We start from the raw sequence: 17,247 nt of genomic DNA, 5'->3' as shown, positions 1-17,247 counted from the left end.
AATAAGGAAAACAAATTGGAAAATGGTGGTTTCTCAGGGAGTGGTCATACGTGCTCCAGCTGATGTCATTTCGTAAATTCGAAGATGAAGATAAATCCATGGCTAAGATATCTCCAGCGTTACAGTCTCCTAAGATTAACTTTATACGGGAAATATTTGCGGCAAAATGATAAAAGCTCATCATCATCATCATCATCATCATCATCATCATCATCATCATCATCATCATTATCATCGTTATCTAGTACACTGGAACCCGGACAGTATATTGAACAAATGGCTACTGGAGTAGGATTGAAAGTCACTGCTGTATAAGGTAAGTCACTGTTGTATGAGGTAAGTTACTGCTGTATGAGGTAAGTCACTGCTGTATGAGGTAAGTCACTGCTGTATGAGGTAAGTCACTGCTGTATGAGGTAAGCTGTGGAGAGAGAGACATCAGTAGCAACTCCCTGACCTTCATCTCTTCGGCTGCACTGCCAAGCTTGGTCTCTTGTCAACATACAACGGACGGCCAATACAGGCAACAGTGTTGGTAGTGCTGGCTGATGCCTAAGATCTCCGCAGCTCCACTTGATTGTATCATATGCGCTGGTTTAAATGCTCGTTCGTAGGCCAGCTGTTGGCGTCCACACTTAATGGATTTGGGCGGAGTCGCTAAGGTATTGGGGCAGTGTAGGAAGCGGGGAGGATGTGGTGCTGGGGTAGTGTAGGAAGCGGGGAGGATGTGATGCTGGGGTAGTGTAGGAAAGGGGGAGGATGTGGTGCTGGGGCAGTGTAGGAAGCGGGGAGGATGTGGTGCTGGGGCAGTGTAGGAAGCGGGGAGGATGTGATGCTGGGGCAGTGTAGGAAAGGGGGAGGATGTGGTGCTGGGGTAGTGTAGTACGGGGGGAGGATGTGGTGCTGGGGTAGTGTAGGAAGCGGGGAGGATGTGGTGCTGGGGCAGTGTAGGAAGCGGGGAGGATGTGGTGCTGGAGCAGTGTGGGAAGAGGGAAGGATGTGATGCTGGGGCAGTGTAGGAAAGGGGGAGGATGTGGTGCTGGGGTAGTGTAGTACGGGGGGAGGATGTGGTGCTGGGGTAGTGTAGGACGGGGGGAGGATGTGGTGCTGGGGTAGTGTAGTACAGGGGGAGGATGTGGTGCTGGGGTAGTGCTACTGGTGTGTTGGTGTGGCAGTCATGTGTCAGGACTGGTAGGGGTTGAGGAAGAGTGCCTGATGCAGTCCTCATGCCAGCAGGACGTGGTGTGAGCCTGGCATGGTAGGTTGCGACATTCCGGTGTCGTGGCGATGTGGTGGTGAGGTTTCAGAGTCTCTTACGTCTCCTTAACCTTCCTCCTCACTTCGTGTTGATCATTGCCTTAACTGGAGAGACCTTCTTTTCCAACCTGAACTGACGACATTCCCAGTCCCATCTTCAATGGTTGCCGTCACAGTGGACGCATCTGACGCACCCAGGTGTACCCCTGTCCGCGAGGTGTGTCCTGCTGGCGCATTTCAAACTTCTATCTGAAGCAGAACAAGGTTTCTCAGTGTCCGTGTTTCTACGAGTTATCATAACGCAAGGTGTTGGGCATGAAGGGCCTTACTGAGCGTCTAGTGTAGCCACGTGAAACTACTTCGGAAAGTCGAGACTTTCAGGAAACAGGTCAAGGTACCTGAGGGGCCGCTACGTCTCTCGCTGGTTACAAGCTTTGAGATAAACTCTACCCCAGTGACGTCCTCAGCCTAGGGTTCCTGCAGGAATTCTTCTTCACTCATGTCCAAGTTATTACACCAGATGACTCCCCTGCATGAGTTCATGGACACAGGTACAGTGACAACAACAGCGTGAATATTCACAGGTACAGTGACAACAACAGCGTGAATATTCACAGGTACAGTGACAATAACAGCGTGAATATTCACAGGTACAGTGACAACAACAGCGTGAATATTCACAGATACAGTGACAATAACAGCGTGAATATTTACAGGTACAGTGACAACAACAGCGTGAATATTTACAGGTACAGTGACAATAACAGCGTGAATATTCACAGGTACAGTGACAATAACAGCGGGAATATTTACAGGTACAGGGACAACAACAGCGAGAATATTCACAGGTACAGTGACAACAACAGCGTGAATATTCACAGGTACAGTGACAATAACAGCGTGAATATTTACAGGTACAGTGACAACAACAGCGGGAATATTCACAGGTACAGTGACAACAACAGCGTGAATATTCACAGATACAGCGTGAATATTGAAGTTTCAAAGCTTCAAGAGATCCTTCACTTGTCTGGCATATTTCACCATAACCAACAAATCCTCACTAGCCAGGTGTGTTACTGTCTCACCTGACCCAGCCTGACCATCAATGATTCTCTTGATAATAAAAAGATTGAGAGATGCTGGTGTTGTTGATGCTACGCCATGTCTCAGGTGGGTGACCCTGTCCCATTGTGGGGTAGGTCCCCGTGCCTTGGGTGACTGATCCTCTCCCGTGTCATCAGTCACCTCCTCTGCTCCTGAGGCAGCAGCGGATGGTTTAGGATCCATCATGTTGGATGGTTTAGGATCCATCATGTTGGATGGTTTAGGATCCGTCATGTTGAAGATTAAGCCTCTATTAACAGAGGTGAATAAAAATCCTGAAATACTAGCACACTTTTCTTTTTCGCCTGGTGTCATGATCTCGTAACTAGGGAAACTAAGGAATGTGTTAGGGTGGGAGGCTCAGCAGAGCAACGGACTGAGATCTGTTGATCACCTGGCAATGGACGTGATCTCAGACGCCAGACTTCGAGGGGACAACCTAAGGTGTGTAAGGGTCAGCCACCGACACCAAAGTTACTGAGGTGAACAAGACCTGGTTCTCACGTCAGCCCAGCTGATGTATGTTTGGTGTTGGCCGACTCGTGGGCAAACCGTGCCAACACACGAGGTACTTCAGGGGAAAATCCACCTTCTTCACCAAGTATGTTGCCAACGGAGAGATGGTTGGTTGGTTGGTTGGGCCGTCAACGTTGAGCCACAACCACCAACCGAAAATCTTGAACACCTTCAGGTGTTTATGCACACGTTTCCTGCACACACTAGAGACACAGTTTCTGGACAACGTTCTGATTGGTTGGAATTGAAACCCGTAACTACCACGGTCGTTAAGGTCGTCAACCCCAAGCTACGTCCATCCAGCCACCGGGAGATCTTTAACACCTTCTTCAGGTGTTCAGGATGTTTCTGAGACCATAGACTCTCTCACTAGGTACGTGGCATAACAGACGTATGCTACAAAATTTAAGGCATTCTTATAAACAGGGAGAAATTAAGAGTACAATTATCTTTTATTTTTTCATAAATAAAACATTTTGTTCAATACAGACATCAGACATCCTCTTGAGAATGAAAGTTTATATATATATATATATATATATATATATATATATATATATATATATATATATATATATATATTGTCCTTAGTTTGTACGATACATAAGACATCTTAAATAAGGAACACCGCTTCAAGGTAGATATGGACCCCACCAGCCTTAGTTATAACTAAACAAAAAAAGATATTATTTGATCTTACTTGATATTGAAACTTATTTGCCTCAGGGTATACCATGCTATTAACTTCAGGATATATCAGTTAGTTAACTTCAGGGTATATCATGTTAAAGTCAAGGTATATCATACTGCTAGCATCAGAGTATATCATGATGTTAAGGTCAGGGTATATCATGTTGTTAGCATCAGGATATATCAAGTTGTTAAAATAAGGGCATATCATATTGTGAGCATCAGGATATATCATGAGGTTAAATTCAGGGTATATCATGTTGTGAACATTAGGATATTACATGTTGTTAGCATCAGGGTATATCATGTTGTGAACATCAGGGTATATCATATCAACTTCAGGGTATATCATGTTAACTTCAGGGTATGTCTTGTCGTGAGCATCAGGATATATCATGTTATTAACTTCAGAGTATGATATGTTGTTATCATTAGGTTATATGATGTAGTTAATTTAACATCAGATTATATGTTGTTAGCATCAGGGTATATCATGCAATTACCTTCAGAGTATATCATGTACTTGGCATCAGGGTATATCATGTAAACTTCAAGGTATATTATGTACTTGGCATCAGAGTATATCATGCAGTTAACTTCAAGGTATATTATGCTGTTAGTATCAGGGTATATCATGTAGTTAACTTCAGGTATATCATGTAGTTGGCAATCAGGGTATATCATGTAGTTAGCTTCAGAATATGTCATGTTACCATCAGGATATATCATGTTGTTAGCATTAGGGTATATCATATAGTTAACCACATTATTCCTAGCTACAGTAATATATATATATATATATATATATATATATATATATATATATATATATATATATATATATATATATATATATATATATATATATATATATATATATATATATATATAATGTATATAGGTGAATCATATAATACTCCACAGAACACAGCGTTTGCCTCAGCACCATGTAAACTATTTGAGTGCAATATATGTTGAAGGTAATGTAAAAACTCATGTTTATCTGACATGTATACAGCTTATGTTGACCTGCATCCAGCTGGTGTTGACCTGTATACGACTCATGCTGACCTCTATACAACTTATGCTGACCTCTATACAACTTATGCTGACCTGTATACAACTTATGTTGACCTGTACACTGCCTGTGGTGACCTACACACAACTTATGTTGACCTGTGTGCAATTCATGCTACATACCTGAGTATATCTGGCTCATAGTACCTCAACATACACGCTACCTAACCTACATGGAGGCAAAACTGACACATATGTAGTTTATGATAACCTGTATATACAACTTATTTTCTACAACGTTCAACCAACATGGACCAAACACAGACACCTAATCTGTTCCAACGGCAGTTCGACTTTATCTTCAATAAGGAACTGTAGAACTTTAGGATAATTCGATGTCTTGAGGGAAGCTCAATTTGCTTCGAGTAGGAGGAAGGATGTGGCAGCAGGATGGGGGACCATGCTCTCTGAGGGCGGCGACGAGGGTGAGGGAGGGACGACCCTCAACCGAAGAAGCTAAAGATGCTGTCGTCGTCGTCGTCCTCTTGGGTGAAGTTATCGTCCTCTTCTTCGGTGTCGTCGAAGAGCTGAGGAGGGCCGGCAGGGTCCATGCCCTGCAGGATGTGGCTGAAGATGAGGAGGGCGTTGCTGGGTCGCTCCGGCATGGCGAGGAAGGGCCTGGCCAGCACCAGCAGGACCGCCACCGTCATACAGATCCGCATCACCTGCCACACACACACACAAGGTTAGAATCTCCTCCGTCCTGAACGGGAGGTTTGGGAGTAATTGGCTAATGTAAACAGATGACAGACGAAATGTCCCAACATACCACATGACTGGCCGCCAAACAGGACATGGAGGCAGCTAGGAGTTGGCCACAGTCCAGGTACTGTCAAGGGAGCAACTCCTGCTCTGTATGACACAATACTTACCTCACACCAGGTGACCACCAGTTCTGGCTGCCTTGGAGGGTAACGAGTTCTCTCTCTCTCTCTCTCTCTCTCTCTCTCTCTCTCTCTCTCTCTCTCTCTCTCTCTCTCTCTCTCTCTCTCTCTCTCTCTCTCTCTCTCTCTCTCTCTCCCAACCAGCAGCAAAGGATATGATCAAACTTGAGAAGCAGGTAGACAGTGATACGAGAAGTTCAGTCATGTTGTGTGTGAGAACATATGGCAGACCATCAGCTGGTATGGCAGACCATCAGCTGGTATGGCAGACCATCAGCTGGTATGGCAGACCATCAGCTGGTATGGCAGACCATGAACTGGTATGTCAGACCATCAGCTAGTATGGCAGACCATCAGCTAGTATGGCAGACCATCAACAATTATGGCAGACCATCAACTAGTAGGGCAGACCATCAGCTAGTATGGCAGATAATCAACAAGTATGGCAGACCATCATCTGGTGTGGCAGACCATCAACTAGTATGGCAGACCATCAATAAGTATGGCAGATCATCTATTATGGCAGGCCATCAACTATTATGGTAGACCATCAACTGGTATGGCAGACCATCAGCTAGTATGGCAGCCCATCAACAAGTATGACAGACCATCAGCTAGTAGGGAAGACCATCAGCTAGTATGGCAGACCATCATCTGGTGTGACAGACCATCAACTAGTATGGCAGATCATCAACAAGTATGGCAGACCATCATCTGGTGCGGCAGACCATCAACTAGTATGGCAGACCATCAACTGGTATGGCAGATCATCATCTATTATGGCAGATCATCAACTAGTATGGCAGACCATCAGCTAGTAGGGAAAACCATCAGCTATTATGGCAGACCATCAGCTAGTATGGCAGACCACCAACTAGTATGGCAGACCATCAACTGGTATGGCAGACCATCAACTGGTATGGCAGACCATCCACTGGGATGGCAGACCATCAACTATTATGGTAGACCATCAACTATTATGGTAGACCATCAACTGGTATGGTAGACCATCAACTGGGATGGCAGACCATCAACTATTATGGTAGACCATCAACTATTATGGGAGACCATCAGCTAGTATGGCAGACCATCAACTGGTATGGCAGACCATCAACTGGTATGGCAGACTATCAACAAGTATGACAGACCATCAGCTGATGTAGAAGATCATCAACTGGTATTGGTAAACCATCACCTGATATGGTGCCACTCAATACCCACTGGGGTAAACCAATATCTTCTGGTGCCAACCAATATCCACTGAGGCCAACCAATGCCTACTGGTATCAATCAGTACCCACTGGGGCCAACCAATACCTACTCGTCCTAGCTAATACCCACTAAGGCCAACCAATACCTACTGGTATCAATCAGTACCCACTGGGGCCAACCAATACCTACTCGTCCTAGCTAATACCCACTAAGGCCAACCAATACCTACTGGTATCAATCAGTACCCACTGGGGCCAACCAATACCTACTCGTCCTAGCTAATACCCACTAAGGCCAACCAATACCTACTGGTATCAACCAATACCCACTGGGGCCAACCAATACCTACTGGTGCCAACCAATACCTACTGGTATCAATCAATACCTACTGGGGCCAACCAATACCTACTCGTCCTAGCTAATACCCACTACCTAATGGCGCCAACCAGTATCAACTGGGGACAACCAGTACCACTGGGGACAACCAGTACCACTGGGGACAACCAGAACCACTGGGGACAACCAGTACCACTGGGGACAACCAGTACCACTGGGGACAACCAGTACCACTGGGGACAACCAGAACCACTGGGGACAACCAGAACCACTGGGGACAACCAGAACCACTGGGGACAACCAGTACCACTGGGGACAACCAGAACCACTGGGGACAACCAGTACCACTGGGGACAACCAGTACCACTGGAGACAACCAGTACCACCTGGGGTTGGCCGAGGTATGGGCCATATAGTGCACGGTGCCAGCTGACCTCGCCTCCCATGTAACTACCGGGTGACCTTGCTGGGTGTCGGGTCCAGGCGTGCCACATCTCTCTCTCTCTCTCTCTCTCTCTCTCTCTCTCTCTCTCTCTCTCTCTCCTCTCTCTCTCTCTCTCTCCTCTCACACACACACACACACACACACACACACACACACACACAATATATATATATATATATATATATATATATATATATATATATATATATATATATATATATATATATATATAATATATATATTTTTTTTTTCTTATACTTTGTCGACTTCATCCCGTTTGGAGGTACCAAGGGCAGACGAAAGAAATCCCACCTCCCACCCCCATACACTGTATATCATACGACAGACGCTATACTACCTACAAGCGGTTGCCAGGACGCACATGCTGAATCACTGGCATGTAACCTCCACATCGTCAATTCATTATTTTGTCATTTCTCCATGAATGAAGGAACAAGAATCTTTGACTATTTTCACCTCCAATTGGTCCCCTCCTCTGTTCTAAATGCTCACCTCGCTATCGCGGGCAATCTCACGATCTCTCATGTGCCCGAAACAAAAACATTCTGCTCTTCAACCCCCTTTTTATTTCTACAATATCATCTTACTTACTTATACTATAACCATCACACACATGTCCTAATATATATATATATATATATATTTTTTTTTTTCTTATTATAAATACACTGGGGAAACCAAACACTACAACCAGTACACTGGGACAACCAAACCACTGGACAACAGAATGGATACTGAGAAACACTGACAACCAGTACCATCTGGGTTGGCAGTTTATGGGCATAAGATGCAGGTGATAGATGATGCTCGTCATGTAATTACCGATATACTTGTGGGGTCAGGTCGGTTGACATGCAATCTTTTCTTCGGGATCTTAGCTATCTCGTCTACTCATCAGCTGCTCGTCTCTCTTCTCCATCAATGTAGCTTTCGCAGGGTTGACAACACCCAGTATAAACTTTTTAGACGGATTTAGGGTAGTAAATGCATAATTCATGATAAGGGAATTATGAATTTTATTATATGATTGGAAGTATTCAGTTGTTTGTTTCTTATTTACTATACTTGTGCTGATCTCCGTGTGACTGCGAGGTAGCGAAGTTGGAAAAGTAGATGGCCCAAACGCACCCAATAACATGTATAATACATAGTCATACGAGCATATGGTGAGCGTCACAGTTCATGGTGGCCGAGTTCATAATGCCTGAGAATCACTAGCATGTAGAACATCGGGGTATACCATGATCGTAATTCCATGGAATCGGTTGCCATGGGCTTTGACGTGCTGCGAAATTTTGGGAGCCTGAAAAAGATTATCAAACTTATCTCGGAAGCATGGTTTTGACAATTTGGTTCTCCATTCTTCTATCGTTGCCGAGGCGTCGAGCTGATATATGCCTGGAGGATGTTTCTGAATGAGATTTTGAGCAATGTGTGCTGAGGGTTTGATCAGAAGTAACGCAAGGGTTATGAGAGTCTGGTCAACAACGATCTGGTTGAAAGACAAGAGGTTCTTTAAGCTTGCACATTATATGATGAGAAAGATGACAACGGACATATGTTCGGAGGTGAGAACAGATAGGAGACATATTGGATATAGATGATGAAAAAGATTTTGTTTGAATCGCCTGACAGGGGAGTAAGGAGGGAAGAATATTCAACTGGAGCTCGGTGTCGGTAGACGGGCGACTAAAAGGGGATGGAGGGTGGGTGGTACCCCTCATTTTTAGCTGTGTAGGTTTATCTAAGTGTGGAAGTGTATGAAGGTGGGCAGGGGGATTTTGGGCCATTTCTTGTTCTGTTTCTTGCGCTACCTCGCAACGCGGGAAGAGCGAAAGTATAAAAAAAAAAAAATAAAATATATATATATATATATATATATATATATATATATATATATATATATATATATATATACAAGTTAAAGAAGGAAAGTTACGTATTGGAGGAAGGAAGTAGACTGAACGACGATGGGTGTGGACAGCATACAGACACAAGTTTATCACACTGTGCGATAGAAAGTTGAAGAGGCGGGCTCCCACGAGTGTAGAACTCCCTCTCCCCGTACGGCACAGATAGGTAAACACACACACACACATATACATAGAGAGAGAGAGAGAGAGAGAGAGAGAGAGAGAGAGAGAGAGAGAGAGAGAGAGAGAGAGAGAGAGAGAGAGAGAGAGAGAGAGAGAGAGAGAGAGAGAGAGAGAGAGATCATTATCATTATTATACTTGATCGCCATTTACCGCGTCAGCGAGGTAACGCCAGAAATATATATATATATATATATATATATATATATATATATATATATATATATATATATATATATATATATATATATATATATATATATATTTCAACCCCAACAGCTAGGATATGATCGCCCGTAAAAAGGAAATGATTATTCGATTACAAATAATCATATTCCTTTTGTCTCATGTCCATGAGCAACGGGGTATAGACCGGTCAAATCTCATCAGGCTCACATAACCGGCAGTTAGCATTTTACAGAACCTTACTGTACCAACGCGGAGATATATATACACGAATATAGTGCATATGACGCACAGTTTCATAGCACACATAATACCCTCCAACAGCCGGGATTCAAACCCAGGTGACCTTTTGCGTGTAGTCGAGAAAGCTAACTGCTGCTAGGCTATGATCGCCCCTAATAGGAAAAAAACTATTCGATTGAAAGTAATAGAATACACTTCGACTCATATCCAGATAGGATTTGACCTGTGTAAATCCTGTTGCTCATGGTTGTGAGACAAAAGGTATTCGATTATTTGTAATCGAATAGTCATTTCCCATTTAGAGGCGATCATAGACTAGCGGTTAACCTTCCCGGCTACCACGGAAAAGGTCTTGAGTTCGAGTCCTTATTGTTGGAGGGTATTATGTGTTCTATGAAAGTGCGCGTTCATATGCATTATATTTTTTTTTTTCCAATAGAAGGAACAGAGAAGGGGGCCAGGTGAGGATATTCCCTCAAAGGTCCAGCCCTCTGTTCTTAACGGTACCTCGCTAACGCGGGAAATGGCGAATAGTAAGAAAAAGAAAAAAAAATATATATTATATATATATATATATATATATATATATATATATATATATATATATATATATATATATATATATATATATATATATAACTGCTGATACAGTTTGACGTTGGGAGATCCCTGAGTCATTCATAGTTATCACAAAGGTAGATATAATACCATTACTAACATTGCTGGACTCATGCTATCTTTCAACGTCACCTGTGTATAAATGAACATAAGAGTCATTCACTGCAGGAGGCTGCAACACCCGCCCACAGCCGTAAGATAAGCTGTGCCGGGAGCAGCCCACAAGCTGAATGGCTGGTTCGCATCTGGCTCACGCTGGCTAATGTATTTACCTCCCGTTATTAAATATGTGGCCACAAATGAGCGCCAGGTACGGAGTCCCGCGCCGTAGCTCAGAGGAGAATTTTTCCCCCATTAATGTGGGATTAAGTCCCGCAGCTCCCTCACAAACCACTAATCCTAATTTACAGCTGAGCACAATCCCGTGGGAGCAGTGCAGGCATCTGGTAATGCTGGCGGATGTGAATTGGAGTGTATGTTAACCAGGTTGTGCCGGGTTAAGCAGACAACAGAAAAACATTGATTTACAAACCTCCTTGGAAACTGGTGCAGTGAGGCAGTTGTGGCCTGTAGCGCCCCGTGAGCCACGGACCAGCTTGGCGTGGCCCGTGAGAGGCCAGAAGGATGTTCTTATCTATATTACAAGTACAGGAGGAGGACCAAGTCCGCCAGGCTTGTTACCGACTGCACTTTGTTCCTTTATGGGTGCTTCTATCCATCATCCGTTCATGGTCTCTTGTGTCTGTACCTTATAAGCTGTCCTTCCCTCTCTCCACCTAATCTCTTGCGTCTCCATCATTACATTTCTTTAGCTTCTTTGGCATGATCAATGTTCCCTTCCGGGTCGCATTTCCTATGCTTTTCCAAGTCACCTGCCTTCATTATAATCATTTTCAATCACCTGAGCCGGTGTTGTATTTCTGTACATATACGAAACTTATAATCGTGAAAATGATATAAAAGTGATCAGTTCAATATGATTCGTGTGTCTAGAGTTAGATCATCCATGAAATGTAACTTGAGCTATTGTGTTTGCAGGAGAGGGTGACAGTGTACACCCAAACAGATGGAAAAGAAATGTAGGGTATCACGTCCATTGTAGGGTATCACGTCCCTTGTTTATCTTGTTCTATGTCCCTGAAACTCCTGGCTTGACCATTAAAGACGTAGTAACCTCCCACTGCTCTTCTCTTGACCTTCTCCTCCTCACCAAACTCCCACGAACTCGTCCCTCCAGTCAACAATCAGGGAAAGATTTTACTGTCATCCCCAGCCACCTCCTCACAGGAAGGTGCTGAGGACTGCAAATGGAAGACAGTTGTAATGTCTTAACTTCCTCCCTGCTCTCTTATGTTCCTGATGGGACCTCACTGTTGCCTGGCTCCCTACCTGTACCCAGATCACCGTTGCCACCTGCCGTCTCCTCTTGACCTTGCTGGTGCTGCCAGGGTTCCCGGTGACAGGGGAGGAGGTGGTGAAATAGTAGAGGGATCTTAGGGCGTTGTCAGGAAGTGATTCATACTAGCACGAGACCACATCAAGGACCCTCCAGCTCGGTGGATTACCACACCCGGGACAAAAACCTAATGACGGGAGGTGGGTATGCGACCAGCCTTCATGTCACCGTAACTCAGGAGCCCCGCGACGGACGCTTCCGTATGGCTGTTGTATGTACAGGATGTGGCTAGCATCAGCGGCCACCGACTGAGCTTGAAATCTTAACACGTCGCTTAATGACACGTAATTGCAAGAAATAAATGGATTTCAATGATCGTCCTTCGACGGTAATGTATTCAATCTTTGCCCAGTTATTACGGAATGACAAATTATATTACGTAAATAGCAATAAAACATATGTGTGTGAAGTCACCATGGTTCTTTAATTTGTTTATGGTTGGGGTGGTAAGGGAGGTAAATGCGAGTCCGGAGAGAGGAGCGAGTATGTGTTATGTAGGTATGAGAGGGTCTGGGAAGTGAGTCAGCTGTGTGCTGATGATACAGCACTGGTGGCAGATTCGAGTAAGAAACTGCAGATGTTGGTGACTAAGTTTGGAAAAGTGTGTGAAAGGAGAAAGTTGAGGGTAAATATGAAGAGCAAGGTTATCAAGTTCAGTAAGGTTGAAGGCAGGTTAGTTAGGATGTAAGTTTGAATGGAGAAAAATTGGAGGAAGTGAAATACACTGGATACCTGGGAGTAGATATGGCTTCGAATGGAACCATGAAAGCCGAAGTGAATTACAGGATGGCTGAGGGGGAGAAGGTTCTTGGAGGCTGAAGAATGTGTGGAAAGAGATCGTTGTCTGGGAGGGCAAAATTGGGTATGTCTGAAGGTATAGAAGCCCTAGCAGTATTATATGGTTGTGATGCGTTATAGATAAGGATGTACAGAGGAGGGTGGATGTGCTGGAAATAAAATGTTTGAGAACAATATGTGGTGTGAGGTGGTTTGATCGAGTAAGTGATGAAGGGTAAGAGAGATGTGTGGAAATAAAAAGAGTGTGGTTGAGAGAGCAGAAGAGGGCGTATTGAAATGGTTTGGACACATGAGAGAATGCGTGAGGAAAGATCGACAAAGAGGATATACTGTATGTGTTGGAAGCGGGGGGGAACAAGGAGAATGGGGAGACCATATTGGAGGTGGAAGGATGTTGTGAAAAAGATTTTGAGCAATCAAGGCCTGAACGTGCAGGATAGTGAAAGGCGTTCATGGAATAGTGTAAATTGGAACGATGTGGTATACTGGGGTCGAGGCGATATCTATGGACATGTGAAGCGTCCGGGGTAAACCATGGAGAAGTCTGTGGGGCCTGGATGTGGGTAGGGAGCTGTGGTGTCAGTGCATTACACATGACAGCCGGAGAATGGATGTGTGCGGATGTGGCCTTTGTTCGTTTGTTTCAGGCACTATCTTGCTAACGTAGAACACAGCGATCAATTATGAGAACACACACACACACACACGCACACACACACACACACACACACACACATGTATATCATACATACACACATATTTGCCATTTCCCGCATATGCGAGGTAGCGTTAAGAACAGAGGACTGAGCCTTAGAGGGAATACTCTCACTTGGCCCCCTCCCCTTTTCCTTCTTCTGGAAAACTGAAAATGGAAGGGGAGGATTTCCAGCCCCCCCCCCCCTTCCCTCACTCCCTCCCCTTTTAGTCGCCTTCTACGACACGCAGGGAATACGTGGGAAGTATTCTTCCTCCCCTATCCCTAGGGATAACATATATATATATATATATATATATATATATATATATATATATATATATATATATATATATATATATATATGTCATCCCCAGGACCCGTTTCTCCAATGGGAGTTCTGCGGCTTGAAAGCGGCGCTACGTCGAGCACCAGGAAAATAACGGACACCTGTGAAGTGAGAAGTTCCTCCAGGAGACGGCGTTACTTTCCGTTAGCAGACGATGATGGAGCCTCACGTGAGGAAGGTGACTCTTCCCTTGCGACATAACCACAAGCGGACGAGGTCCGGTAACAAGGCAATTGAGTGGTAAGTGTTCGACGTCTTCGTTGTGGTAGTTGCGTCGTGGACATGAAGGGTCATGGGTCGTGATGAAACAAGTGTTTGTGGTGTTGTGGTAATGGATGTCCCGAGTGCAGACGGGAGGGTGTGTGACTCGTGTATGACTGGGGAGTTTGGTTTTGGATGAGTATACATGTCTAATGAAGTGGTGTTTAAGGAAGAGTTTGGAGGACTATTGTTTACTGCTCGTCCGGTCATTACATAGTGTGTATGTTGTGACAGTGTGACGTCTGCTGGGGGTGATGAGATCTGTGAGTCGAGTTTCCTGAAGTTTGAGGCAGCCGTAAGATGTTTACTTCTACTTTGCGGGTCGAGTTAGGTGGTTAGTTATGGAGGGCCTTGAATGGGAAGCGTTGTAAACAATCATCATATGTTTGTGTGGGTTTTTTTCTTCAAGGCCAAGGCTGCTTCTTAGTGGTGTTTGTAGTGAGGTTGTGAAGGATTACGTTAACCTTGCTCTCCCATCATGACAAACACCTTCAGGAATAAATGAGGTATAGCAGTGAGGATATAAATATAGCATGCGTTACCGGACTCTGCCGGCTTGTGGGGACACCGCGAGTGACAAGTCACCTTCAGCGAGACTGCTTCATCATCAGTGGAGGAATGGTAGTATCGTCAAGGAACTTCTCCTTCCATAGATCATCATTTCCCTAATTCTGGTGGAGCGCAGTCTTGTGCTGCAGAACCGTATAGGAGTCCTAGGGTAACTGAAACACAATAATGATACTCACGCAGAAAACAAAATGATTCACTTTTACTTGTTATTCAATGTTATATATATATATATATATATATATATATATATATATATATATATATATATATATATATATATATATATATTTTTTTTTTTTTTTTTTCATACTATTCGCTATTTCCCGCGATAGCGAGGTAACGTTAAGAACAGAGGACTGGGCCTTTGAGGGAATATCCTCACCTGGACCTCTTCTCTGTTCCTTCTTTTGGAAAATAGGGGGATAGGGGAGAAAGAATACTTCCCACGTATTCCCTGCGTGTCGTAGAAGGCGACTAAAAGGGAAGGGAGCGGGGGGGCTGGAAATCCTCCCCTCTCGTTTTTTTTTTTTTTTTTTAATTTTCCAATATATATATATATATATATATATATATATATATATATATATATATATATATATATATATATATATATATATATATTCCTATGAGTCCACGGGGAAAATGAAACACGAAAAGTTCCCAAGTGCACTTTCGTGTAATAATCACATCATCAGGGGAGATACAAGAGAGAAATATAAGTCAGTTAATATACATCGAGGAGACGAAGCTAGGACGCCATTTGGTAAACATGTTTACCAAATGGCGTCATAGCTTCGTCTCCTCGATGTATATCAACTGACTGTTATATTTCTCTCTTGTATCTCCCCTGATGATGTGATTATTACACGAAAGTACACTTGGGAACTTCTCGTGTTTCATTTTCCCCGTGGACTCATAGGAATATCTTGATCACGCGCAAAATTGTGATCCTTCCCAATATATATATATACATATATATATATATATATATATATATATATATATATATATATATATATATATATATATATATATATATATGAACAGAGCTGTATCTTCCTCAGTAATTCCAACATACAGTCATACAACATAAATAGCTTTCCATTCTTCCTAACACATTACAACTTCTGTGTCTATTTCTGTCGAGTTAACTTCCCTTGTCATGAAAGGCCGCTGGTTAGGGATAAAGGTGGTGGCTTCTCTGTTGGTCTTAGATCACAAGGTAAAGTAGCACGTTTGTCCTTGAAAGATACCAGCAATATTTTTGCTTCAGTACAACCTGACCTGCACATCCTTAGTATTATATCACTTTACAAATAAATCTCTTCATAGGGGAAGGCAGCTATTAACCTAATGCCATAACATTTGTACGTCTGGTCCCTTCTTGTCTTTAACCTCCTGAAAGAATATCTCGTCATGCTGCTAACAAATCCATCAACGGTTAATTTGTTTTGAATCCCCGGCGCGCGCAGCGATAACGTCCAACACATTATACTGCCGCTCAGTCACCACCTACGTACGTAGTGTTGTCATACAGCATGTCTGTATGTTACTATCGTCGCTTGGTTTATGCTTGATGAAGATGAGGAGGGGGTGTGTGCTCCGCCACCAGGGAAAGATACTCCTTACATTGTACAGTACTAACTGACGTAAATTATTAGTTGAAAATATCTTATGATGATGGAGGATCAAGAAGGTAGAGACGGTGGTCGCGGTGAGTTAGATTATAATGACAAACCTGACCAGCCAGCTACACATGACGCAAGCGTGCCTACTTCACCTCTCCTCCCTCAGCCTTGAACTCAGGCCCTCATGACTGGCACGACGACTGACGGGAGGGATGTTATTGTTGCTGGAAATTCCGAGGAAACATGAATTTTGATCAAATAATATGGAGAACTTAATCGCCGATAGCAATCGTTTCTGTGAACATGTAAACAGCACATCGCCAGCTCCTTCTCGAAGCAGTAGTTTACCCAAGGGTGACAATGGCGTAATCAAAATAAACGACAGGTTGATAACCGTAAAATTTAAGAGGAATGTTTTGTGGGGACATCTGCTTTGTGTTATTCCATTGTCAACCTCAACACTTTTCTTGATGTAAAATTAATATTTGATATAAACGCACTTGTGCAAATATAATTGAAATGCGCAAATACATTTGTGTACATGATGGATGAGGGTGCGGAAAAATGCAAAAAGGATGCACTTATGGCCTTGACTATGGCCTGGGGACGATATCAAAAAAAATGTAATATCGTACACCAGGCAGCGCAAGCAACCGGCCGCGCTGCCTGACAAGAGGCCTAACACAAATATCTTTTGACAAACGTAATTACTTTTACACCGCGTATCCGAATATTCCACTTTATGGTTCAGGTATGCATAGGCTATCTTGTGCCACTGTTTCAATACTGAAAACGAATGTTTACC

General features: G+C 43.5%; 1 protein-coding gene across 1 annotated transcript in view; it reads right to left on the bottom strand.

The window, feature by feature from the left end:
- Positions 1–3,555: 3,555 nt before the first annotated feature.
- LOC139749165 (uncharacterized) overlaps positions 3,556–17,247 on the bottom strand; it is a 14,130-nt gene continuing 438 nt past the window's right edge. Inside the window, exon 2 of the mRNA XM_071662821.1 lies at positions 3,556–5,312. Within this exon, the coding sequence (XP_071518922.1) occupies positions 5,091–5,312 (222 nt within the window). The 3' untranslated portion in view covers positions 3,556–5,090. The remainder of the gene's footprint in view (positions 5,313–17,247) is intronic.

This window comes from Panulirus ornatus, chromosome 6 (genome assembly GCF_036320965.1).
Source record: "Panulirus ornatus isolate Po-2019 chromosome 6, ASM3632096v1, whole genome shotgun sequence".
Lineage (NCBI taxonomy): Eukaryota > Metazoa > Arthropoda > Malacostraca > Decapoda > Palinuridae > Panulirus > Panulirus ornatus.
This window is presented reverse-complemented; position numbering and strand designations above follow the sequence as displayed.